General features: G+C 49.5%; 3 protein-coding genes across 18 annotated transcripts; 2 read left to right on the forward strand and 1 right to left on the reverse strand.

The window, feature by feature from the left end:
• The first annotated feature begins 3 nt into the window (after positions 1-3).
• LOXL3 (lysyl oxidase like 3) lies at positions 4-19,951 on the forward strand. 10 transcript variants are annotated; one of them, XM_011358095.2, is made up of 17 exons: positions 4-510; positions 726-794; positions 2,311-2,641; positions 4,277-4,440; positions 5,074-5,288; positions 12,754-12,810; positions 13,440-13,499; positions 15,663-15,882; positions 16,119-16,299; positions 16,434-16,588; positions 16,826-16,993; positions 17,131-17,293; positions 17,486-17,729; positions 17,822-17,937; positions 18,020-18,156; positions 18,243-18,354; positions 18,537-19,079. In XM_011358095.2, exons 3-17 carry the CDS (start codon positions 2,323-2,325, stop codon positions 18,608-18,610), a joined length of 2,385 nt encoding a protein of 794 aa, XP_011356397.1. In that variant the 5' UTR covers positions 4-510; positions 726-794; positions 2,311-2,322; the 3' UTR covers positions 18,611-19,079. The 10 variants fall into 10 exon arrangements, with proteins under 10 accessions (XP_011356397.1, XP_023385221.1, XP_023385223.1 ...); XM_023529453.1 differs by having other exon boundaries at positions 726-2,641; XM_023529454.1 differs by lacking the exon at positions 4-510 and having other exon boundaries at positions 534-794; positions 1,960-2,641.
• Positions 12,051-22,753, reverse strand: HTRA2 (HtrA serine peptidase 2). 3 transcript variants are annotated; one of them, XR_002779823.1, is made up of 11 exons: positions 21,656-22,753; positions 21,349-21,553; positions 21,065-21,259; positions 20,796-20,828; positions 20,476-20,581; positions 20,262-20,331; positions 19,468-19,593; positions 16,429-16,571; positions 14,616-15,357; positions 13,193-13,349; positions 12,051-12,296 (listed from the first exon to the last, which is right to left on the reverse strand). XR_002779823.1 is itself a non-coding variant. In XM_011358094.2 (8 exons), exons 1-8 carry the CDS (start codon positions 22,159-22,161, stop codon positions 19,229-19,231), a joined length of 1,377 nt encoding a protein of 458 aa, XP_011356396.1. In that variant the 5' UTR covers positions 22,162-22,753; the 3' UTR covers positions 19,020-19,228. The 3 variants fall into 3 exon arrangements, 1 of the variants encoding a protein (XP_011356396.1); XR_002779824.1 differs by lacking the exon at positions 13,193-13,349 and having other exon boundaries at positions 15,153-15,357; XM_011358094.2 differs by lacking the exons at positions 12,051-12,296; positions 13,193-13,349; positions 14,616-15,357; positions 16,429-16,571 and adding an exon at positions 19,020-19,394 and having other exon boundaries at positions 19,498-19,593.
• On the forward strand, positions 22,271-25,535 carry AUP1 (AUP1, lipid droplet regulating VLDL assembly factor). Of its 5 annotated transcripts, none has more exons than XR_895775.2 (12): positions 22,271-22,583; positions 22,664-22,801; positions 22,892-23,042; positions 23,244-23,428; positions 23,688-23,760; positions 23,868-23,941; positions 24,186-24,252; positions 24,354-24,456; positions 24,590-24,709; positions 24,824-24,939; positions 25,064-25,244; positions 25,353-25,535. XR_895775.2 is itself a non-coding variant. In XM_011358091.2 (12 exons), exons 1-12 carry the CDS (start codon positions 22,534-22,536, stop codon positions 25,387-25,389), a joined length of 1,233 nt encoding a protein of 410 aa, XP_011356393.1. In that variant the 5' UTR covers positions 22,271-22,533; the 3' UTR covers positions 25,390-25,535. The 5 variants fall into 5 exon arrangements, 4 of the variants coding, with proteins under 4 accessions (XP_011356393.1, XP_011356394.1, XP_011356392.1 ...); XM_011358091.2 differs by having other exon boundaries at positions 25,126-25,244; XM_011358092.2 differs by having other exon boundaries at positions 22,447-22,583; positions 24,617-24,709; positions 25,126-25,244.
• The last annotated feature ends 124 nt before the right edge of the window (positions 25,536-25,659 follow it).

A 25,659-nucleotide genomic window follows, 5' to 3' on the forward strand; every position in this document is an offset into this window, starting at 1 on the left:
GCAAGAAAGGGAGGGGTCCCCCAGATGAGCCGGGCGGCCCACCCCCTTCGGGCCCCTACCCATAGCCCTGGGCTTCGCCAACAGACACCTCGCGGTTTCAGCCAGAGGGATCTGGCGCCTGGGCTTGGGGGCTGCGTGCGACGTCACATGCTCTACGTGACATCAGAGTGAAGGCCGTGACATCACCTCGAAAATGCGGACGGGCGCCCTGGGGCCTCGGAGGGGCCACGTGAGCCCTTATGGCCTCAGAGTACCCCCCCCATCTCGACCGGACCCGCCCCCAGCCGGGCCGTTTACTCTCTGCCGAGCGGGGGACGTGGGGGAAGGGCAGGGGTCTGGGGTCTGGAACGCTTCCCCGAGCCCGGAGCTGAGCCGCGGCCTCCCGCCGCCACAGGGGTCGCCGCCTGGGCCGGTCAGCGGGCCCGTGGCCTCTTGCGCGTCCTGCCCCTGACCGCAGCTGCCCGGCCTCCAACTCGCGGGAAAAGAAAGCTTCATTGAGACAGCCAGGAGGTGCGGGGGGCGTAGGGAGGTGGAGCAACAGCGTTCACCAAGCTCCACGGGGAAGGAGAGGTCCAAGAGGAGGGACCTGACCAGGGAGGAACCCAGGGAGAAGGCGGAATGTGGGAGGGCTCAAGGGGACGTGGGAGGGACGAAAGGAGAAGGGAGAGGGAGGTCCAGTCTTGCCTGACCAAGCGCTTTTTTTTTTTTTTTTTTTTTTTTGGAAGTCCCAGCACTGATCTCGAGGACCAGGACTCTTCTTCCAGCCCCGAACTAGGACCTCCGCTCAGCTAAAGGTAGGGAAGTCAAGCTGCCGGCAAGAGGAAGGGGAGTTGCTGATGGAAAGGATGGTGGAGGGACCGGGGCAAAGGAGTGATGTGGGATGAAGTCGAGGGGAAGCTGTGAGGGTTTTATTATTGCCAAAGAAGTGTGAGACAAGAGGAGTGTAGAGAGGAGACAGATATTTGTGGGGGGCGGGAGCGGGGAGGGCAGCTGCAGGGTTTTCCAAATAGGGCAGTCGGGAGGGCCCTAAAGCTGGGGACTCCTCTGTGAGGCCCTACCCCTGGGCCCTCAAGCCAAAATATCCTCAGAACAAAGCTGTCCTGTTGGGTTGTTTGTCTGAGGCCGGAGGAAGCATGCTGGGGGGGCTTGCTGTAGAGGGGCTGTTTTCAGCCCCAGACAGAGGGAAGGCCTTGGCTGAGGAGTTGAGGGTGCCCTGGCCTCTGGTTGCCCAGTGACAGTGGTGGCCATGTTGGCAGGAGGCTTGGACAATCCTACAATTCTACCCTATCCCACCCCCACCAACCCAGCTTGAGACCTGGCCCTCCCAGGCCCCTGGACTATGCAGTGCCTGTGAGAGCCTGTGTGCTGGGGAGGATATGGAGCTGGCTTTCCGCACATTCAGGTCTCTGCCCTCTCTGCCCTCTCTGCCTCAGAATCTGCCCAGATAGGACTTTGGGCTTGGCTCCCATTCAGGGGACTTTAGATCCAAGGGTCTCCTTGCCTGCCTCTCTCCACAATCAGCTGTCTGTCCTCTGATTAGCTGAATGGGGTCATCTGGGTCCCTCCTACCTCTGCTTCTTGGCTCCTGTCGGTTGCTCTCCTCCTCACCTGTTGCCTCTCTGGGTTGCTCCCCAATTCTGTGTGCCTGGCTCTCTCTCAATCACCTTTTGTCCATCTTCATCGTTGTCTCTCTGCTGTCTCTGTTTGGCCCCCTTTCATTCCCACAGTTTCCCTTCTTTTCACATCCTGTCTGTCTGGGTCCTCTTCTTTGTGTGTTTCTTGTTCGGTCTCTATCTTTTTATCCCAAGCATCCTCTGGCTCGGGGTCTCTAATCACTGTTTTTTTTTATCTCAGAGTCTCATACATTAGTGAATAGAGGTAATGGAGGTGATGATGACAGAACTAGGGAAGGTCATTGTGACACATAACTAATACTGAGAATTTTACTCTTTACGACAGGGAGGGAAAGCCTCTCTCTCTGTCTCTATGTCTATCTTTTTCTCTCTTTTTCTCCCTCTCCTTCTCCTTCTCTTACTCTCTCTCCTTCTCTTACTCTCTCCCTCCCCTTCTCTCTCCCCCTTCCCAATCTGAATCTCTCAATCTGCGCCTCTTGACTCAGTGTTTCAGCCCCTATCTAGTGTGCATTTCTCTCACTGTCTCTCTTAGTCCCTGGGTGCTTCTCTTTCTCTCGCACGCCCTCTGTCTCTGGTCTTACTCAGTGTCTCTTTTCCTCTCATGACCTCTCTCTTGGACCTGAGCCTGGCTCAATCTCAGTGTCTCTCACACACTCTCTCTCTCCGGGGCACCCAGGCCTTCCCTGCCATGGGACCTGTCAGTGTCTGGCAGTGGAGCCCCTGGGGGCTGCTGCTGTGCCTGCTCTGCAGTTCATGCCTGGGATCTCCATCTCCATCCCCATCCATGGGCCCTGAGAAGAGGGCCGGGAGCCAGGGGCTGCGGTTCCGGCTGGCCGGCTTCCCCAGAAAGCCCTTCGAGGGCCGTGTGGAGATACAGCGAGCTGGTGAATGGGGCACCATCTGTGATGATGACTTCACGCTACAGGCTGCCCATGTTCTCTGCCGGGAGCTGGGCTTCACAGAAGCCACAGGCTGGACCCACAGCGCCAAATATGGCCCTGGAACAGGTGAGCAATGCCCCAGGCATAGCCTAGATATTGCCTAAGTGTGACTTAAATGCAGGGGGAGAGAACGTCAGGATGGCACAGCCACAGGGACACAGGACGCCAAGAATAGCCAGTGTCAAGTAAACCCCTGGGTGACAAACCAGCCAATATAGTCACTTCTCAGAGCTGTGTGACCTTTGGCTAATCATTGCCATCTCTGAGCCCCAGATGCCCCATGTGCAAAAAGACTAGATAATATCTAAGTTCATTTCTGCTATAAAAAGTATGATTCTACAAAGCTATGTATGAGGACAGCCCTGATACAGTGAGCCTTGTACGGTTAAAGTACAGCTGCTTTCATGGGAAGCTGAGAGCAGGTAAATGATGTCTGGATGTCTGTCCCAAAGCCAGAAAAGATCACAGATACTGCAGCTGACAAAGTCAGATTATAGGCCAAAAGCTGAAACTGACAAGCTGGAACTGAGTAGGATAGGTATGAATGTGAGGACTAGGAGCTTAGCAACAATTCCAACCAAGGCCTGGGGGTACTTACACTGTGTGAACCCACAATGGGATTAATGGACAGGACGGTGCAATCTGCAGCTGATACCCCAATTCTCACTGGCTAGACCACTTCTGAAATAAAGTATCATGTGTAGATGCCACATTTTAAGAAAGATAGTAGAAAATGGAAATACTTTCTGAGGGCAGCTGCCCAGATGTGAAAGATTTGAAGCCAAGTTTCAAGGAGAAATAGTTGAAGAAACCGGGGATGTTAGATATGAAAAGAAAAAGCCTTTGATAGCAATTACATGATGGTTGTCTTCAAATATGAAGGCAGTCATGTGGCTGAGGGATTTTTCTGGATGGCATCAAAGGACTGAATTAGACCTGATGGGGGAAAGTCATCAAGAATCACAAGAACTTTGTGATGGTTATCGGCCAAGTGGGGCAGGAGGTAGGTGTCCCGGCAGAAGCTGGAGAAATCCTTATGAGGATATGCATCAGGGTCTCTGCACAGTGTCTGAGAAAGACAACTTTGAGGGTTCACCCAATTCTGAGATGAAGTCAATGATACTCATTGCAGTATGGTCCAGGTAGAGAGAACAAGGGTCAGTGTGGAAGTGCAGACAGGGTGGGCACATGGGTAAGTGAGGCTGAGGTGAAAGATCTTAGATTTCCAAGTCTCACAGATGGCTCAAACCCCTAAGCTCCCATGTGTTGGCTGTGTGCTCAGGCAAGTTACTTAATTTCTCTGAACCCCCACTTCTTTATATAAAGTAGTGATAATATCTTATGGCAGCTCTGTTCTAAGAATGATCACGTATGTACACACCATGGCAGAGTGCTTGATTAATTGTAGCTATCGTTGAATGGTTAAGAACTGAGCACAATTTCAACGTCGACTCTTGGTTTTTTATTCACCCTGCCAAACTCCTGAGTATCCCCAGATCACCACCAACCCTCCATCAATTCTATGCCTCTTTTCCTGTTCCCTCCAGGGCCTGCTATCCCTTGCCCACCCATTATCTTACCAGAAAAATGATATCATTATGGCCAAGTGCAAGGCCTCCATGCTCACTCTCCCCAACATCCCTATCACTCCCTATATCTACCTTCCCAAGCCTCTCTGTCTCCTCACCTACCCCTCCGCAGGCCGCATCTGGCTGGACAATCTGAGCTGCAGTGGGACTGAGCAGAGTGTGACCGAATGTGCCTCCAGGGGCTGGGGAAACAGTGACTGTACCCACGATGAGGACGCCGGAGTCATCTGCAAAGACCAGCGCCTCCCTGGCTTCTCCGACTCCAATGTCATTGAGGTCTGCAGTTCACAAACACACACACACACACACACACACACCCCACCCTGGTTGGCCAGACAGAGAGGGCTGTGGGGTGCTATATGTGATTAAAGGCAGGGGATTCCATGTGTCCCATGGGCTAATTTGGGTTGATAGGAGGCTGGAGGCAGGGGTGCACGGGAGCAAATGTTAGAGCTCTTAGATGCTTTAAAGTCCAAGTTTGTTTTAGGATTAACATTCAAGTTACTAAACCTGGCAGGAACCTCTCCAACTTCATCCCTGGTCCCCAAGATATCCTGTGCTCTCCTGGAACGTCTCCCTTCTTACCTCCCCCCTCCTTCAATACCACTTTCTCTTTGAAGTGCTCCCTCCTGCTCCAGACAGCTAGGTGCGCCTTCCTCAGCATTCAGTCATTTCTTAGGGCACAGCATGTCCTTCCACTCTTGTGATTGCAGGAGAGTCGACACCCCACACACCCATTCAGTACACTACTAAGGAAGACATCACATCTCCCTCAGCCCTATCCAGCCCTGTCCAGCCTCTGGCCATTGGATTTGCAGCAAGCACACTCAGTCAGCGTTTCTTAAGGGTAGCCAGACATGTGAATGGCGCCATTGGGATTCTTTCCTCTGCTTGTGGTCCCATCCCCAGGTAGAGCATCACCTGCAAGTGGAGGAGGTGCGCCTTCGACCAGCGGTTGGGTGGGGCAGGCGACCCCTGCCGGTGACTGAGGGACTGGTCGAAGTCAGGCTTCCCGATGGCTGGTCGAAAGTGTGTGACCAAAGCTGGAGTGCCCACAACAGCCACGTGGTCTGCGGCATGTTAGGCTTCCCCAGCGAAAAGAGGGTCAACGCGGCTTTCTACAGGTGAAGGACCATGGGCGCTGGTTGAGCGGAGTGGGGTGGAGGGATGCTCCTTGAGGAATGGGGTTGAGAGACCTCTGAGAGGGTCTGGGCACCGGGGGTCTCTGGGGCTCTAAAATAGCGGGAAAATGGGGGAGGCCTTTGCGAGACTGGAGAGGTGAGAAATCTTGCGGGACCATGAAGGGCTTCCTGAGGCGAGTCTGCTAGGGGGACCAGTGAGGCTTCTCTCGGGTCTGGAGTCGGGGAGGGGCGAGTGGCGGCTGGTGGAACGTCGGTGCCGTGACCCCAGCTGTTGTCTGGCAGAGTCCCCGGCCCGGGGCGCGCGCTGGGTTGCGAGGCCACGCCCAGCGGCGACAGTCCCGCGGGCGGTTTTGATCACCGCTCCTGCGCGGCCCGGAGCCCGGGTCTGAGTTCAGAGAGGGTGAGGGCGTACCCTGCCGAGGCAACGCCTGGTGTGTCCTGAGCAAGGCTGGGCGCCTGGGGTCTGAGGACCGTGACAGGCCGGATGTGGCCCGCGGGGCGGTGTCTCCGAGTGAGGGCCAATCCCTAAGAGCCGGAGAGGGAGGACGGCCCTACCCTGGGTCCTGGCCGCCCGTCAGGCGCGTCTGTGATCAACCCAGCCCTCAGGGATCCTAGGCTGTTTTCTAGAGTATCTATCATTCGGCAGAGGCACCTGCCCAGGATCCTTGGCGCACAGCTTCTAGAGTAACAAATCACATGGTGACCGGCTCTGTGCTTACAGCGTCTCGCTTCCCTGGAACATCTAATTTGGCCATTTTGAGAAATTTGGAAATCTTTATAGTCTCTCTGCAATCTATTTTTCAGGCTAAAAATGCTTATTTCCTTCAGCTCTTCCTTAGATCAGTTTTGCAGAAAGACCTCTTGACATCTAGGTGCCCTCCTTCCACTGGGCACACTACTTATAACATGGTCAGATCAGAGCAGGGTGCAGTAAAAATGCTCAACTCTCATGTCTAGATTTTGCATTACCTTTGTGTTGAGGCAGCATCCCACTGCTCATATTGAACTTGTAATCACCTAAAACCAACTCAGGTCTTCCTTTATCCTTGGTGCTGATAGAGCAGCCTGTTTTAACCTAAATCTATATTGAGTTTACCGTATTAGTTTGCTGCATCATTTAAAAACCATCTGTCATCCCGCCCAGCCTCCTCTGGTAGATAGACATGATAACTATGCCTCTGGCTTCATCAGAATGACTGTTGGAATTGTTGAAATGTTTAAAACCAAAGCTTAACTCTTCTTAGGAAACTTTCCTCCAAATTTAAATCAAGCCTTTACTCATTAGTTGTGAAATATCTTTTCAACCAATTGGGAACAAACTGAATACTACAGTGAGGTAGCCAACGTTTTGCCATCTTATCTTCTTATAATGAAATCATGGGAGATTTTGCTAGTCTTTGCTAAAATCCAGGTATACTATGTTCACAGCCATTCTCCAGCCTTCTGATTTAGTGATCTTATCAAAAAAGGAAATCATGGTGGCTTGACTGACCTAATTTTTTCTGAAATCCTTTTAGGTCTCTAAGGATCACCATATTTTTTTCTCGGTGCTCACAAACTTTTTATTTAATAACTTATTCTAAAATATTACTTACTGCAAGTTGAGGAATTCTTTTTCTTCTTTTTGAAAGTCAATACATTATCCAACCTCCAGTCTTTTCCATACTCACTAACATTTTCCTTGCCTTGGCTCTGAGACACATCTGAAAGTTCTTTCGGCCCAAGGGATACACTTTTTCTGGTCTAGAAACACAAACTGTCTTAAAACATCTATGTGCTCTGCTCCTCTGCTATCATCTGCCTTGGGGCTATATTTCTTTCTCTGTGTTTGTTCCTTATCTTTCCTAATCCAAACACCAGGTTCAAAAGATGAGTACAATTTAAATACCAGGCATTTCAAGTGAAGCAGATAGCATGAACAAAGATGTACAGATTTGTTCATTTGCTATTTATTTATTGAGTGCCTACTGTGTGCCAAGAACTATTGTAGACACTAGAGATTCAACAGTGAACAAAACAAACAAAAATCCCTAATCTTGTAGACTAGGGAAGAATTGGAAAATAAAAGTAAAATTACAAAATGTAAGAATGACAAAGAATATAATCATTAAAAACAAAGCAAGGAAAAGTTTCAAAAATGGTAGTGGGATAAATAGAGTGGTCAGTAAAGGCCTCTTTAAGAAGGCATCATTTGAGAAAAGATTTAAAGGAGGTGCAGGCACAAGCTAGCAGAAATCTAAACCAATAGTTTCCGGAAGAGGGATCATAAATGAAAAGATCCTGGGAAATGGGGTAGGGGGAAGGGGAAGGGAGAAGGCATTCTTGTCATGCTCCAGGAGGCCACTGGGGCTGTAACTGAGTGAACGAGGAAGAAAATGAGAGGGGATGTGATGTAGGAGGATAGTGAAAGAATGGGTAACCAGATCACATCGTGCCATTGGGGACATTTGTTTTTACTCCATGTGAGATAAAGTTCTGAGCAGAAGCATGAATCTGACTTCCATTTTTTTAAGTTTTTCTTTATTATTTATTTATTTTTATTTATTATTTCTTTTTTGGCTGCTTTATTAACAATAGACTGTAAGGGATACATATGGTAGAATCAACAAGGCAGAAAGACTAATTAAGATGTTATTGTCTTCTCAAAGTCAAGTAAATAAAGTAAGAGATGATGGTGACCAGTGAACATGGCAAAAAAATGATGAAATTCTGTGTGTAGTTGAAAGTAAAGCCAACAGGATTTGCTGATGGATTCAATGTGGTATGAGAGTAGAGGAATTAAGGGTCATTCCAAAGGTTTTGGCCTAAGCTAATTATGAAGTTGGCCTCATTTGATAAGGAAGATAGTGCGTGGAACATGTTTTATGTGGGGATGGCAGGGAAGGGTTGTATATTAGGAACTTATTTGGGGATCTGTTAAATTTGAGGTTCTTTAAGACATTGAAATGGTGAAGCTGAGTAAGCAATTGGGTATAAGACTCAAGTTCAGCTGAATAAAAGTATTTTAAGTCCTCAAACCGGACAACATCACCAAGGGAGTGAGTGTAAATAGAAAAAGAAAAGTCTAAGGACTGAATCATGGGGAGCTTAAACATTATGAGGTCAGGTAGATAAGGTGAAATGCAAACAGTGAGGTGGGTAGAAGGAAAACCAGGTGAGCATGGTGGCCTTGAAAGCTAAGTAAAGTACTTCAAGGAGGCAAGAGCAATCAACTGAATCAGTGCTGCTGATGGGTCTAAAAACAAATACTGAGAAACAATTTAGCAATGAGGAAGTCATATAAGATGATATGAATAGGATATATTTGGAAAGACAGTTGACTAGAGTGGAAGGCTTATACTAAGAAATAGAAGAAGGAGCTAGAAGAATAAATAAGGCCAGAAAAATGGAACACTTTTAATGCCAGATTGATCTTATGGAAAAATTAAAAATAAAAGTATTTGTATGGAACAGTGATAACAATAAGGCCAGTGGTTTTTAAAGTTTGCCTGATGAATTAGAAGAGGTGCGAATTGAAAGAGGTGGTTCTAGTTTCAGTAAAACAAGTAGGAGTTTGTTATAAAAATGAAGCTGATTAGGAAGGTGACAACAAAGAGGAAAGTGAATGAATAGATGTAGGATGACTGATGATAGAATGTAAAAATAAGAGAAGAGATTCCTAAAGTGATTCTGAAGCTGCTTGAGAGAAGAATAGTGCCATCAGACATCTCTAGGCTTCGAGTTAATATGAACTAATTTTAGAAGTGAGCCATCCTCAGAAAGTTTGAGACCCAGGAATTATCCCTAGATATGCACAGCCTGAAGTAATTTTCAGAGATCAGGAATATTTGCATACATATTGGAATCTCTTACTGAGTCTGAGATGAAGGCTGGAGAAGAAGATATACTAAGTACAGAGATCATTCTTAGTGGGGAAAGAGATTACAAGAGTCCTGGGAGATTGTGTGGTGGGGATGTGATATAGATCTTCTTCCACAGGTCAAGTCAGACAGAGGGGACGTTCTCATAGGTAATACAATTACAAAGGATAAGCAAGACTTATAAACAACTCTACCTTCCTTAGAGAAAGAAGATGCATCTGCTATTTTTAATACAAGTCAGTAAGATTTGGGGAATGAGAAAATCAGAACATAATGTATTTATCATTTTAAAACTTGGTTTGGTATTTCTGCCCTAGAACATGAGAAAGTTATAGAATTTTGAAAGGGGGAAAGAATGCACAGATAATTGAACCATTTACTACCCTTTTGCAGGCAAAAAAAATTGATGTTCTAAGAGCTTAAATGCTATGTAAGAAATCACTCGTCTAGTTCAGTTCAGATAATTTTTTTGAACTCCTACTATTTGCAAACCACTGTGCAGGGTTCTGAGAAAATGGAGATGATAAGAGATGTAATTAGGCACCAGATCCTAGAAAATCTTATAGATTATGTTAAGGATTTGGGTCTTTATGATAAAAGTAATGGGAAATCATTGAAGTGTTTTAATAAGGAGGGCTGTGAGAGGACATGATCAAGTTTGTGGCTCCAAAAGCTCACTCTGACTGTGTCTCTGAGAATAGTTTGGAGAAGGACAAGAGTGGATGGATTGGAGAGATATTTAGGAAGTAACATTGACAGAACTTGGTTGCGGATTGAATTTGGGAGCCAAAGAAGGGAGAACTGTGAAGGTTGACTCCTAGGTTTCTAGAGTGGATTTTGCTGAAAAAATTATGAGTTTATTTTTTGGACCTGACCTGTATTACATTTTAGATAACCTTAAGCTATCTAAGTAGAAACATCAAGAAGACAATGGAATATACAAAGTTAGGTGTGAATGAAAACAGAGAGAGGATGTAGAGTGAGAAGAAAAAAATGCCTTAGACAGAGCTCCAAAATTTTAAGTCATGAGATAGAGGAGGAGCCTGCAAAGAAGACCAAGAAAGCAACTGGAATTAGGAATTAAACCAGGATAGTAGTGTTATGACAACCAAGGAAGAAGAGAGTGTCAGATGCTGCCAAGAGTTCAGTAAGATGAAAAAGGAAAAATGTCTACTGGATTTATTATTTCATAATGATGGCTAGGGAAAACCAGAAAGGAGTAGATTAAGGAATGAGGGGGGAAGAAAGGATATAGAGATGGTCAATATTAACAGCTCTTGAAAATTCTTTCTATGGAGAGATGAGGGATGGGGGGTGTTGGAGAGGAGGAGAGATAGAGAGAGAGAGAGATTTGAAAATGTTTAGAAGGATTTAATTGAAAACGGCAACTTCTCAATTAAGAAGGAGAGAAAGGATAAGGGATAGAATTCAGAAACAGTTGTGGAGAGTGGCCTTAGAGAATAGAGACAGTTGAAATGAGAAAAAGATGTGCAGATGTCGGTAGGTTTTTATGTTTGATGGTTGAAGGAATAAATGATAGGGGAAAACAAGCATATTTATGAATGAAGAAATGTAAATCAAGACAAATATCAGTTCTAGTCCTAAGTAGCAGGTCGTTAATATAGCCTACATTATACCTTATAATATATATACATGTAATTACATATGCTATATAATATATATTATAAAAACCTTGTAAGCTCCTTAAATAACTTAGAGAAAAGATACAGTAGTCCCCCCATCTTTGTGGTTTTGCTTTCTGCAGTTTCAGTTACTTGAGGTCACTGTGGTCTAAAAATATTAAACAAAATTCCAGAAACAAACAATTCACAAGTTTGAAGTTGTGCACGATTCTGAGTAGTGTGATGAAATCTTGTGCCATCCACTCTGTCCCAGCAGGGATCTGGATCGTCCCTTTGTCCAGCGTATTCACGCGGTGTACACTCCCTGCCCAGTAGTCACTTAGTAGCCGTCTAGGTGATCAGATCAACAGTTAGTGTATCACAGTGCTTGTGGTCAAGTCATTCTTTTTTTACTTAATAATGGCCCCAAAGCCATTAACATAACTTTTATTACAGTGTGTTGTTATAACTGTTCTATTTTATATTAGTTATTGTCATTAATCTCTTACTGTGCCTAACTTATAAATTAAACTTTATCGTAGGTATATACCTATAAGAAAAATGCAGTGTTTATATAGGATTTGGTACTATTCTCCATTTCAGGCATCCACTGGGAGTCTTAATACGAATCCCCCATGGATAAGGCAGGGGGACTACTGTACTTTGAAATTTCTACATAATACTACATTTTCCTGAGTACTACTCTGGAGATCAAGATGATCAAGTTACTGGTAAAAGGAAGTGCCAAGTATATTTCATTCTAGACACATCTGAGAAAAACATTTGGAGAAAAAGTTTCACACTACATACTTGTATGATGAAAGGTTTTAAACTCTTAGTAATGTCTCAGGAAAGGGACCTGAGAGTTACTGTAGACTCTTGGCTAGGAATGTTGGACATTTGGGATGTTTGGGCAAAAAGGCCAATTAAGTACATCCTCAGGAAGAAGCCAGGGCAGGAAATAGCTTCAGCCCTGTTTAGAGTCTATCTATATATTAAAAATCCTAGTGCATCTGCACACTGTACACTACATCCAATAGGCTCTTCAAGAAAAACAGCAGAGCAGGACATGTTCAAAGAAAGGATGACTAAGATGACAACAGGGAATTTCGTAAACATAAGAACAGACAGACAAGGCCTGCATTCATCCATACATAGGTGGACAGGGAAAAGAGGGGGCAGAATTAAGATCTTTGAAATCAAAGGGAGAATGAGAGGAGAAACAGACATTAGTTTCCAGACATTAGACTTAAGACAACCTCTTAAAGAATAAAATAGTCAAATATTTAAGCCAATTAAAAAGAAATAAGGTTTTAGAACTTATTTCCCTGGAAGTAAGTTTGGGGGATGAGCTCAGTCTGTGAATGACTGAAGCATATAGGATTTAACTTGGGCAGGAAAGGTGCTGTCATCCTAAGCTCCTTGGCCACTTCTTCCTCAGTCAAACCAAGTTGACATCCTTGGATTTTCCAGCCTTGATCCTTGGTCCTGGTTCACAGGCCTCAGACCTGGAAATGCCAGAAGCCGGGGAACATCCAAGAATAAAAAGACAGTCAGCCCTCCTAGGTGTGGCCAGGCCAGTTTTCTCTCCCAGCTTGGTCAGTCTGGGAATCCTAACATCCCTAACGCCTTTCCACCTCCACCCTCCCCTTAGCCCTCTCCTCAGGTTTAGATCAGACTTACTGTCGACCCATCCGCCTCAGCCTAATTTCTGTGGGTCCTGGTGTAAGGGTTCTATCAGCCCTGAGTCCATGTCCTTCACTGCTGCTCACCCACCTGGTCATGTACTTATGAGGCCAAACAGTTGTGAAGGGTAGAGTCTTGGGATTATCTGATGTTATAACATCCTGCCACAGGAAACCTCTGATCGTTGGAAATGAAACCTTGCCCCTGGTCCCAACTGCACCAGCCTTTCTCACTTGGTTTTGGACTGATCCTGACTCTGCTATTGTCTTATCCTCACAGAAAGTTGAGGAAGCGAGCGGCCAAAGCCTCCGCCCGACGCCCCAAGCCCCTTGTAAGGTAATGGGGCAAGAGCCCTGGGACCTCCTGCTCGCCCCTGTGGCCCCAGGAGGTGGATGGATGGAAGGCAGCCTATCCATGTCCATCCCAAAACCCAAGCTGTTGAAGTAAAGGATATGACTGGAAAATGGCCCTTCCAGGATGGGAGGGGAGGGGAGGCAGGCATGGGAATGGGCGAGCTTCGATGTTAGGAAGCACAAGGACGAAGTAGTGTAGGAATGGCTGAGGAACAGCCTCATCTTTACATTTCCCCCAAATAGCTCAGACTCCATCCTCAGCCACCTGCATGCTTCCTCCCCTTCCCCCAGTCTTCACCTCCCTTAATTCACCCACATTCCCATTCTCTCTTCTGCCTTAACTTTTCTCTTATCTCCTCACCCACCTGGACTGACATAACTAGATTTCTTGTCACTGTTGCTGAATCCAGAGAGCAGCGTGAGATCATAAAATACAGTTCAGTGGTGTGCGGCAGTCAATGTTTGTGGCAAATAGGGCTGCCTTCACTTTACTCCTTCTTCCCACATTCTGCATAAAGGATCCTTCCCAGAAACAGAAAAAAATCATCCTCTGTCTTTCCTGGGCCATGAACCTAACCACTATCTCCATTAACTGCTTTCTCCTTTTTTCAGACCAATCACCAAGCATAAAGTCAAACCCAAACCCCAAGTGGGCAGGGGGCCAATCAAGAGGTAAATAAAGTTCTGGCTGGGTGGAGAGAAGAGGGAGCATCTAGTGATGACCCAGGGGATCTGGCTGTGGTCAGGAAGGGGTGCGATAGGGGTCTCCACCAAGAGGTGGAAGAGCAGCAGCAGCTATTACAGACCACCTTCCAGGTGATTCACTGAAACATAAAAGCTTGCCCTTATGTTGGTCTCTGCAGAATTGTGCTTGCCACAGGATTTTTAAAAATCTCTGTATCAGTCCATCCTTGTTCCACACGCTCATTTATCTTCTACCAGTGAATTCTGGTAGATACTCTGGCACTTTTGTCCATCAGATGCCACGCTTGCCTCTTCCCCAAGAGGTTGTTTGTCTAAGGGATCAGTGTTCCCATCCTACCTTTATTTGATTAAATTTTAAGAATAAGTGCTACTGGCTTAGAGGTAAGACTTAATGGGATCAAATTGACAGCCCCTTCCCCTCTGGCTCAGTCGACAAGATTAGGCTCCCAGATGCATAATTTTCCTCCTGGGCTTCTTCAGAACCCAAGGGAATGCAAGGCTTCTGACCCCATTGATTAAATCTCGCTAGGCTTCCTAAGGCCATTTGCACATGCAAAATGTCCCTGATAACTTCTTCAGCAGTGACTGAGGTGCAAAGAATTCATTCCTTTTCATTATCCCCTCCTCTCTTCAGCATGTTCTAGTAGTCCCCTGGTTCCCCTCATGACCCAGCTCCTCCTTCTGGTGGCTTCAGAGGAGCTTGGAATTTGGGTTGTTCTTGTAGTGCCTTTTAGTTTAGGGTCATATTTGCCCATCACCATACCGTGGGCTTCCCTAACCCCCACATTAAAGTGCACACTGCTGTTTTCACTTTGTCAGTTGTAGGGAAAGTGGAGGAGGGAGTTCAGAAGAGAGATGTCTTTTTCCTGCGATGGCCTCTTTAACTTTTATTTTCAGCCGAACAGGACTTTGGGAGAGTACCTAATCTCTTTCCTGAGCTTCCAAAGGCATTCTGTCAAGTCTCCAGGCTTCTTTTGTCTGTTGTATTTATAAACACTTTCTTCTTTCTGTGTCTTCCTGGCCAATGGCCTCAAGTCATCATATTCCTTCCTTCCTCTGACATCAAGTAATGGGGCACATTACCGTAATAATTCACTGGCAAATCAGCCTCCCAGGCCCACTCCACCAATATCAGGGTTCGGCTGGTTCCCTTCATTTTTGGACTGTTCTGAGAAGAAAGTAGTTTCTCTCATCACAAACCTCACTGCAATCTCTCATTCCGTTGGCATTGATAAAGCCCCTCAAGCATCTCTCTGCAGTATTTTCAAGTTTTAATATCTCTAGTTTAATTCAATTTTCCTGCTTGGGTGGCTATGGAACATTCTCTCTTTAAGTTGCAGAAGCACAGACTGCCTCATTAAAGACTCAGAGCTTGGCTCAGGCCTGGGGATGTGTTTACCATTCTGTTCATATTCACTCTCCTTCTCTGGCTATGTGGTCCTTCTAACTTTAGTCTGTCTTGCGTTTATAAATCTTCTTCTCTCTATATGCCAACCCGTCTTTTGCGTATCCACCATCTGGTCTGTTCTTCCCATAACTGCCCATCATATTCTGGCCTGCAGAGCCCCTGGCCTGGAAGTCTCTCTGGCCTCTGAGGAGCCATTTAGATTCAAGACTTACTCTTACTCCTTTGCATCCTGACTCATTCAGATATTCCAGTCTTGGCACAATAGGAGGATCTGCTCGCTCTGGCTCTTCGGGCTTCCTGTTTGTGTCAGCTGCCCCCTCCTGCCCATCTCTGCCTACTGGGCAGTTTTAGCTTCCCATCCTCTTTGCACAGCAGCCTCAACCTCAGTCAGCCTCAGCCTCTGTTAGGGTCAGCAGCCTAAAACCATTTGGAACAAGGTTTCTATCAGGCAAGTTGAGACTTATCACCTTCCTATAGGGTTCTTCTGCTGCAGAAAGTCCCCAGAGACCCTCCTATCTGGGTAACCAGGGCTCTTTCAGCCTGAAAACTCACCATTCCCTTTGTCTCTTCGGAGTACAACGTACCAGAGAAGAGGAGAAGAGGAGGAATAGAGCGGTTGTGAAGAGTTGGGGGATGGTGGAGACATGGAATGGGAGGCGGGTTGTGGGCAAAGAGGCAGGAGCATTGTTTTACCCTACTGCTCCCCACTCCTGTCCCCCCAGGCTGCTGGCCCAGCGGCAGCAACACTCCTTTGGTCTGCATGGGGTGGCGTGCGTGGGCACGGAGGCCCACCTCTCCCTCTGCACCTTGGAGTTCTATCGTGCCAATGACACCACCAGGTGCCCTGGGGGGGCCCCTGCGGTGGTGAGCTGTGTGCCAGGTCCTCTCTACGCAGCATCCAGTGGCCAGAAGAAGCAACAACAGTCGAAGCCTCAGGGGGAGGTGTGTGAGACAGTGACTGTGACCTTCCCCACCCCAGGTGGAGAATCCCCTAGCCTGGCCACCCCTAAGCACAGCCCTGACCTGAGGATAGAAAGGAACCCTCCAGGGGGTGGGCCACAGATCTGAGACCCCACCCCTCCCACCCACCAGAGTCTCATTCATCTCCAGGTCTGCTCAGCCCTTTCTGCACTGACATTCCCATTCACTGCCATTGGACACATCTCTCTTCTCTATAGGCCCGAGTGCGTCTAAAGGGTGGGGCCCACCCTGGAGAGGGCCGGGTGGAAGTCCTGAAGGCTGGCACGTGGGGCACTGTCTGTGACCGCAAATGGGACCTACAGGCAGCCAGCGTGGTGTGTCGGGAGCTGGGCTTCGGGAGTGCTCGAGAGGCTCTGAGTGGTGCCCGCATGGGGCAGGGTGAGAGGGATTAAGGTGGGAGGGACAAGGAAGGAGGTACACGCTCCTGCGGGATACAGTCCTTGGGAAGGAGACCCCTGGGCAGGCAGTAAAGGCCCAACTGTAATCTCCTGATCTTTGACCTCTGACCTTAGGCATGGGTGCCATCCACTTGAGTGAAGTTCGATGCTCTGGACAGGAATCCTCCCTCTGGAAGTGCCCCCACAAGAACATCACAGCTGAGGACTGTTCCCATGGCCAGGATGCTGGGGTCCGATGCAACCTGCCCTACACTGGGGTAGAGACCAAGGTCAGTCATACTTTCTACCTTGGCTCAGGTGTCACATCTTATCCAGTCCTGGTCATGCTCTGCAGTGTGATGGCCTCCAGCCCACTGTCCTAGGCCCCTGCCACTCTGGATCTCCCTCCTGACACCACCACTGCTAGCCCTTTATGTGCCTCTGAATCACCCTTCAGTCACATGCCTGCTAGTCTCCCACTACCCTACCACAAAAGCTTCCCCAGCTCTTCCATTCTCTCACTATAGATCCGACTCAGTGGGGGCCGCAGCCGACATGAGGGGCGAGTAGAGGTGCAAATAGGGGGACCTGGACCCCTTCGCTGGGGCCTCATCTGTGGGGATGACTGGGGCACACTGGAAGCCATGGTGGCCTGTAGGCAACTTGGACTGGGCTATGCCAACCATGGCCTGCAGGTGAGTGGGAAAGAGGAGAAGGGAACCAAGGTAGTTGCTTCCAAAGCCTGTGCTTAGGGCAGAGGACTGGAAATTAGTCCTTTGGCCCAGGAGGCTGGATGGTGGAGCCTCACAAAAACACCTACACATGTCCCCAGGAGACCTGGTACTGGGACTCGGGGAATATAACAGAGGTGGTGATGAGTGGAGTACGCTGCACAGGGACCGAGATGTCCCTGGACCAATGTGCACATCACGGTACCCATATCGCTTGCAAGAGGACAGAAACCCGCTTCACTGCTGGAGTCATCTGTTCTGAGAGTGAGTAATGAGCAAGCTGGGGAAGGGACGTTCTGGGCCACCCCTTTCAAAGAAAGAGAGGGCTGTAATGTAGAAGGGCACTGCTTCCATGTGGAAAACCAGCCTCACAAACACTATGGGGGATAGAGGCATCCCATCTGTCCCCATCCTTCAACAGTGACTTCTAACACTCTCCTTCCTTCCTGGGTGCAGCTGCATCAGATCTGCTGCTTCACTCAGCACTGGTGCAAGAGACTGCCTACATCGAGGACCGACCCTTGCACATGCTCTACTGTGCTGCAGAAGAGAACTGCCTGGCCCGCTCAGCCCGCTCAGCCAACTGGCCTTATGGGCACCGGCGTCTACTCCGATTCTCCTCCCAGATTCACAACCTGGGACGAGCTGACTTCAGGCCCAAGGCTGGGCGCCACTCCTGGGTGTGGCACGAGTGTCATGGGTGAGAGGGTCGAGTAGAAGGGCAAAGCCATTGGGGATGGGGTAAATCTGCTGGGATCAGGGAATGAAACAGGGGTTCCCTTGTCTTCACAGGCATTACCACAGTATGGACATTTTCACTCACTATGATATCCTGACTCCCAATGGCACCAAGGTGGCAGAGGGCCACAAAGCTAGTTTCTGCCTAGAAGACACCGAGTGTCAGGAGGGTGAGTTGGACCAGTCTAAAATGGACCACAGTAACTCCAACCCACAGCCTTGCCTCACACTGATATATACGAATCCCTTCAGATGTCTCCAAAAGGTATGAGTGTGCCAACTTTGGAGAGCAGGGCATCACCGTGGGTTGCTGGGATCTCTACCGGCATGACATTGACTGTCAGTGGATTGACATCACAGATGTGAAGCCAGGAAACTACATTCTGCAGGTGCCTGGGGTCTGAGATTTCTAGCTAGCAAGTGGGAAGAGTGTTTATCAAAGACACCTTAGAATTGCATTGCCTTTCTCTCACAGGTGGTCATAAACCCCAATTTTGAAGTAGCAGAGAGTGACTTCACCAACAATGCAATGAAATGTAATTGCAAATATGATGGACATCGCATCTGGGTGCACAACTGTCACATTGGTATTTGGTGGGAAGAATAGCCCAGGAAGACAGGGATGGGAGGGAAAAGCCTTTACTCACTTCTCCTTGTTTCTATGTCTTCCCACCCACGGCTGTATTTCCCAGCCCGCCCCCCCCACTTCTACCTACCCTTCCCCAAGATGGGTCTGCTTTCCTGCGCAAACCACCCATTCACCTTGCAGGGGATGCCTTCGGTGAAGAGGCCAACAAGAGATTCGAGCGCTACCCTGGCCAGACCAGCAACCAGATCATCTAATATGCCACCACCCACCTCTGCACACCACCACTGGCCCCTAATGGCAGGGGTCTGAGGCTGCCATTACCTCAGGAGCTTACCAAGGAACCCCTGATGTCAGCAGGCCCCTTACACTCATCCAATGTGCACTGTGGATGTGGAACTGTAAGCCGATGTTATTGCCCTCCTTCCTAGGCCAGCTGTCTGGATCTGAAGCCAAACATGGGGAATCCTGGATCCCAGACCCAGCACCAAGCTGAGCAGGCCACAAAGAGAGCAGCACCTGATTAACTGGCCAGAATGACAGACAGCAGCTCATTTTCTTGAATAGGGAGGTCAGGATGGTCAGTTCCAGTATCTCCCCTCAGTTCGGGGGGATACAGCTTTACCTCTAGCCTTTTTGTGGCAGAAAAGATCAGCACACCCCCCATTTTTGACTATAACATGTTGCTAAGTATAATTTTATTTTATATAAAAAGTGTTTTTTTGATTCCTCAGAGCCCAGGGATTGGTGCTGGTGGTTGGAGGGACCTGCCCCCCCACTGGTTCATTTAATCCTCTGTCCAGATGCCCTCAGAGCCTAGGCCAGGAAAGCAAAGTAGAAATCAGAGCAGTAGCCTCATACTCTTCCTGATCTATTCATTCTGTGACTTCAGGGGTCACATATAAGGTCAATGTTTCTGGTCCCCGCCGGACCCGCACTGCCAGCTGGGATTGGGTTCGAACAGCTTCATAAATATCTTCAGCATTTTGTACCAGCTGCTCCCCAATGGCCAAGATCACATCACCCGGCCGCAGACCAGCCCTATTGCAAAAGATGGACAGAGAAAGGAAAAAGTAGACAGACCAGTTCAAGGACACATGTGAATCTCACCTACCCCCACCTCTCAGTGCAGTCTCTCCCTCACCGGTGTGCAGGGGAGTCCAGGATGACTTTATGGATGAGCACGCCATGCTGAACATCAGGAAAGCTTGGTTCTCGAAGCTGTAGTTCAGCAAGGATGCTGAAAGGACACAGGCCACCCTGTTAACCACACCAAAGTGCTCTCCCCATCTTGGGTTCACCTCAAATCTCTCATCAACACACTGACAACTGTATGGATAAGGTATGCACTAGGTACTCCAGATACAAAGGCAATTCATTTCTGCCTTCTAGTAGTTAGGAAGTGGGACATATATATAAAAGGTACCTAATTCCAAATGACAGATGGTGTTAAATCAGTAGCACTAATCTCATTCTAAAATCCTAAGAGAAGCTTTTAAAGAGGGAGTAGAACTTAAGCTGAGCCTAGAAGGATGGGTCTGATATTTAACTATATGAAATAAAAACAACTCAAATAGAAACCTGAGGGTAGGAAATCAGGTTGGCTGCAACAGAATATATACATGTAGGAAGCCAGGTCTGGAGATTAAAATGGAGACAAATGGAAACTGGCCCCTAAACACCAGGTTAATAGATTGAAAGTTTTAAAGCAGTAATGGGGTGAAATCAAATTGGTGGTAGGTGTGTAAAATGGAGTGGGATGAGAAGACAGCTCTTCTGATAGCTGCAAATATGAGGCAATTCACCATAGATAAAGAGAAGATTGAGAACAAAGCTCAAGAGAAGTGCCAGTTGTGCACGACTGAGTATACTGGTGGTCCTACATGTCACTACCCCTAAAGGTCATACCTGGGAGTCAGGGTCAGCATCATCACCCCAATGTATCGGCGCTGGGACCCACTGATTCCAAACCAGGAATCTGTGATAAAGAGACAAATGAGCCCCACCCAGCTACATTCTTCCTTCCCCTCCTTCCCCTCCCAATAGACCCCTCTCCAGCAAGACCCAATGGATGCCCCTCCCACCACTTAAGGGAACCCCTTTTCCCCTAAGCCAGGCTCACTCTTCTTTTCCCCACGATGCAGAAACTCTCGAAGGCGATCAGAAGGGATGGCAAAGGAGATTCCAGCTGTGACCTTCATGGTATTCACCCCGATCACCTCCCCATCCTGCAGGGACAGAGCCCACTATTCCCTAGCCCAAACAAATAGTAGGAGATGGGGGTACCTGAACAAGAGTAGCAGGGAGTTGGAGAGATCTGGTTGGATTCTGGGAGACAGCCAACAAGGGACTGTTCAAAGCCTTGACCAAACATGGTTAAAGTAGGGAAATCCCACACTGACCTGGGGCAGGAATTCTTGGAGAGAAGGATGACCCACTCACCAGGTTAACCAAGGGACCTCCAGAATTTCCAAACTGCAGGACAAGGAGAAAATATGGAAGAGATCCAGGGACTCTATGCCTGAGAGCATAACCAGGATGTAGGCATTTTCTTCAAATTCTTTTCCCAGCCCATGAATGAGTAACCATATTTTTGTAGCTCAACCCCAATATATAGGCTCATCCGCCATCTATCACACTTGGTGCTTGCACCACACAGCCTCTCTCCCTCCCCCAACCTGGACTGTCAGTTTTCTCATATCAGGACGCACATCAATAGCTGCATCAGTCTGGATGTATTCCACATTGGCTTGGGGGAGGCCTAGGTCTCTAGCTGGACGCTGAGCGGAGCTGACGATGCCGGATGTGATCGTGTTCTGCAGTGCAAAGGGACTTCCCATGGCAACAACAAACTCCCCTTGCCGGACATCAGATGAGCGTCCCAGGGGCAGTGTGGGAAGAGGTTCCTAAGAATGAATGGGTACAAGGGACCTGTCATCTGGAAATGCGAGCAAATTCACAGTCCCAACCCAACCCAGCCTGCCCAGACCCCCACCTTGGTCTGAATCCTCAGCGTGGCGATGTCCGCCACGGGATCCACGGCTGTGACCATGGCTTCATACGTGTCGCCGCTAGGCAGCCTCACACGGACTCGGCGCCGATCAGCCACCACATGGGCATTAGTAACGATGAGCCCGTCAGCAGCCACCACGAATCCTGAGCCATTTGATATAGGGACTTCGCGGCCCGAGAAAGGGTGCCTGGGATGGGGAGAAAGCATGGATGTGAGGAGATCGTACCCCTCCTGGTCGCCTGCCCTCTAGCCCACAGCTTTGGTACCTCCAGGTCTACCCCACTGTTACCGGCCCAAGATCTCGATATAAACCACGGCAGGTGCCGTCTTCTCCACCACGTCTGCGATGAAGTTGTACTGGCTCCGGGGAGAGCTGGGCGGCGAGCCAAGGACAGAGGCAAAGACGGCCGGGGGACCCCGCCCCCCGCCCCACAACAACAGCAGCACTGCCCCCCCAACGCCCAGTGCCACCGCCAGCCACACGCGCAGACGGGCTCCAGGGGTCCCTGAGTCCTCCTGGGTCCGGGAATCTGGGGTCCCCGCTGTCAGCCGCGCTCGAGAATCCGAAGTCCTCGACGTCAGACATGTCCGTGATCCAGGCACCCCCATAGACAACCGGACCCGGAGACTGGGGGTCCCATAAGTCACTCGGGTACGAGGGTCAGGAGTTCCTGACGTCAGTAGGACCCGGAGGTCAGGAGTCAACAGGGGTCCCTTCCCCCAGCGAATCCCCCCTAAAGCCCGCCATCCCCAGAGGCTACAGCCTGCACCCCGCCCCGCCCTCAGTGCAGCCATGAGCTCCGCCTCGGCTGCCTCCTCGCCCTCCCTACACAGAGGCGGCACCCTGGACGCGAGCTGGCTGACCGCGGGACGCGGGGCACGCCGGTACCTGAAGTCCTCCAGAAGTGCACGCCGGGACCGGGATTCCCGGAGCCCGACTCCGCCCCTGCCCCGCGAATGCCGGGAATTGTGGTCTCTGCGGGACGCGAGCTCTGAGGTGGCCCAAAGACCCGCGAGGCATGCTGGGGCCGCTAGCCCTTCCGGGGCGCCTCAGGATTTCGGGTCCTGGCACCCTGGGCGGACGCCCGGAGACTCCGCCTTCCCAGGAGCCCCTGCGGCGGGGCGCAAAGATGGCGGCGGCGGCCGAACACCCCTAGAGCAGCTGCGATGGAACCTCCCCCGGCGCCGGGGCCGGAGCGGCTCTTTGACTCGCACCGGTAAGAGTTCCGGCGGGAAGAGGCCATCTCCCGCGTCCACTCGGCCTTCGGCGCCTGATCACCCCACCTCTCGCCCCCAGGCTCCCGGGTGACGGCTTCCTGCTCCTCGCGCTGTTGCTCTACGCGCCCGTCGGGTTCTGCCTTCTCGTTCTGCGCCTCTTTCTTGGGATCCACGTCTTCCTGGTCAGCTGCGCGCTGCCAGACAGCGTCCTTCGCAGGTTCCAACTCGGGTGCTCGGCATAGGGAGGGGGGAGTCACGGCTGGGCCCGGTCCGAGGCCGTGCGGTCACCACTGTCTGCGTCCCCCAGGTTCGTGGTCCGGACCATGTGTGCGGTGCTGGGGCTCGTGGTCCGGCAGGAGGACTCAGCACTCCGGGATCATCGTGTCAGGGTCCTCATTTCCAACCACGTAACACCTTTCGACCACAACATAGTTAACCTGATCACCAGCTGTAGCACCGTGAGTCGGGGGCGAAGCCGAGAGCGCCATGGCCAGTTCCCTTGGGCCCAGCTCAAGGACCCCTCACTGCCCTCCCACAATTTCCTTGGGGACCAGGAGCCACTGACTGAGCCTTACCCCTAACCCCGCTTCTCTACTCCATATGTCAGTTTTTATCACTTCCCAACATTCTTTTTTTCTTTCTTTCTTCCCTGTCCCCAGCCTCTACTCAACAGCCCCCCCAGTTTTGTGTGCTGGTCTCGGGGCTTCATGGAGATGGATGGGCGGGGAGAGTTGGTGGAGTCACTCAAGAGATTCTGTGCTTCCACGAGGCTTCCCCCAACCCCTCTGCTGCTATTCCCCGAGGAAGAGGCCACCAATGGCCGGGAGGGGCTCCTGCACTTCAGGTGGGTAAGCACAGGTATTGGTCTCTAACTGGGTAGGTAGGTGGTCAGGCTTGGGGAACCTTGGGTTTTCACAACCTTCTTCAGCCCTACACTCTCCATTCCTAGTTCATTTCTTTTCTACCTACTTAGGGTTCTTTCCTCTGAATCCCTTTATTCCCACATTTATCTACTTGTACAGTTTGAAAGTTTCCTATTTTTAGTTAGATATGAGCTGCTGATTGGGCTGGCTAGAATCCCATCCTACTCTCTCTTCATCTAGTTCCTGGCCATTTTCCATCCAGGATGTGGTACAGCCTCTTACCCTGCAAGTCCAGAGACCCCTAGTCTCTGTGGTGAGTGTGTATTGGTTGGTGAATCTCGGGCAGGGGCAGGGGGGAGGTTAAGAGGAATGTTCCCACTCCTGGCCAGACTTAGACTTCACTTCATGCCTTCCTCTCAGACGGTGTCAGATGCCTCCTGGGTCTCAGAACTACTGTGGTCACTTTTCGTCCCTTTCACGGTGTATCAAGTAAGGTATTAACTGTTCTCATTTTTTGATGTCTGGGAAAAGCTCACCTCAAGGTTAAGGAAGTAGTTGCCCCTGCCTTGTCCATTTGCAGATCTGTTAATATAAAGGTTCCACTACGGAGGCAATACAAAGTATTTACTCTTTCTCACTCTTAACACCACTTTTCCTTGAATACTAGTATCAAAGCAGGGAGAGGGTGACACCCTTTACTCCGGGTGCCCCCACCATGGCCCTGACTGTTTTTTGCAGGTGGCTCCGTCCTGTTCATCGCCAGCTAGGGGAGGGGAATGAGGAGTTTGCCCTCCGTGTACAACAGGTGGTAGGGTACACAGGCAGGGTGGAGGTAGGGGCTTTCCTTAGGCAGAGAGGAAAGAAGGCTTGAGACTTTGACACTTCCAACCTTCCTATTTTCCCTAGCTGGTGGCCAAAGAATTGGGCCAGACAGGAACACGACTCACTCCAGCAGACAAAGCAGAGCACATGAAACGACAAAGACACCCCAGATTGCGTCCCCAGTCAGGTATGTGGTCTCTATACACAAAGCTTTTTGGTTTTTTTCCAGCCTGTTGTAGTTTCTTCCCTATTCCTGTGCTAGTCAGCTTCTCCTTCCTCCTCGTTCTCTACTCACTATATTTCGAATTTCTTTTTTGCAGCCCAGTCTTCTTTCCCTCCCTCCCCAGGCCCTTCTCCTGATGTACAGTTGGCAACTTTGGCTCAGAGAGTCAAGGAAGTTTTACCCCATGTGCCACTGGTCGTCATCCAGAGAGACCTAGGTATGGAAAAGGGTAGCCTCACACAGGAAGATAAGCAAAGAGAAGAAAAGTGGGTGGTGAGGGGAAAGGTGAGCAGGGAAACAGATCTCCTCTCCTCTCTTCCCTTTTCTCCAGCCAGGACTGGCTGCGTAGACTTGACCATCACTAATCTGCTTGAGGGAGCCGTAGCTTTTGTTCCTGAAGATATCACTGAAGGGACCCAGTCCCTTCCCACAGTCTCCGCCCCCAAGGTGAGACCCAGGAAATGGTCAGATCCAAGACTTGGGGAGGGATGGGGCAGTCTACATACTCCCTATCCCTGGTGTCTCTTTTTTGATCCTGAGACCCTAGCACAGTGCCTCTCTTGTAAAGTAGGCATTCGATGCGTGTTTAATGATGATGACTTCGCAAGCCCTCTGACATTGTGATCACCTCAGTTTCCCAGCTCTGGCCCGGTGACCCCTCAGCCCACAGCCCTTACATTTGCCAAGTCCTCCTGGGCCCGGCAGGAGAGCCTACAGGAGCGAAAACAGGCACTGTATGAGTATGCGAGAAGGTAAAGGGCTTAGAGAGCAATGGGTAGGAAGGGATGGGTTGGAGAAGGTAGCTAATTATAGAGCTAATACGATAAAGCCCACACAATGTCTTCTTCTATGTCCCACAGGAGATTCACAGAAAGACAGGCCCAGGAGGCTGACTGAGCACAAGATGGGATGGTACCCAGAACCGCAGGACGGAGACTGGGGGCAGCCCTCACCCAACTGACAACAGGCCGGATGGGTGGGTGGTAGAAAGGGAGGGATGGGGCTCCCCCCAATATCACATTAAATTCAGGGTTTTCACTCAAGGTCTCTGTTGCCTCTCTGTTTCTCAAAAGCTCCCTGAACAGATTCCTTTTCTCTTAGTTGCAGTGGATGAGATCCTCCTTGTAGGTTTGTCAGGGGTGGTCAGAATGGAACTGTCTGAAATCA

This window comes from Pteropus vampyrus, unplaced genomic scaffold (genome assembly GCF_000151845.1).
Source record: "Pteropus vampyrus isolate Shadow unplaced genomic scaffold, Pvam_2.0 Scaffold37, whole genome shotgun sequence".
Lineage (NCBI taxonomy): Eukaryota > Metazoa > Chordata > Mammalia > Chiroptera > Pteropodidae > Pteropus > Pteropus vampyrus.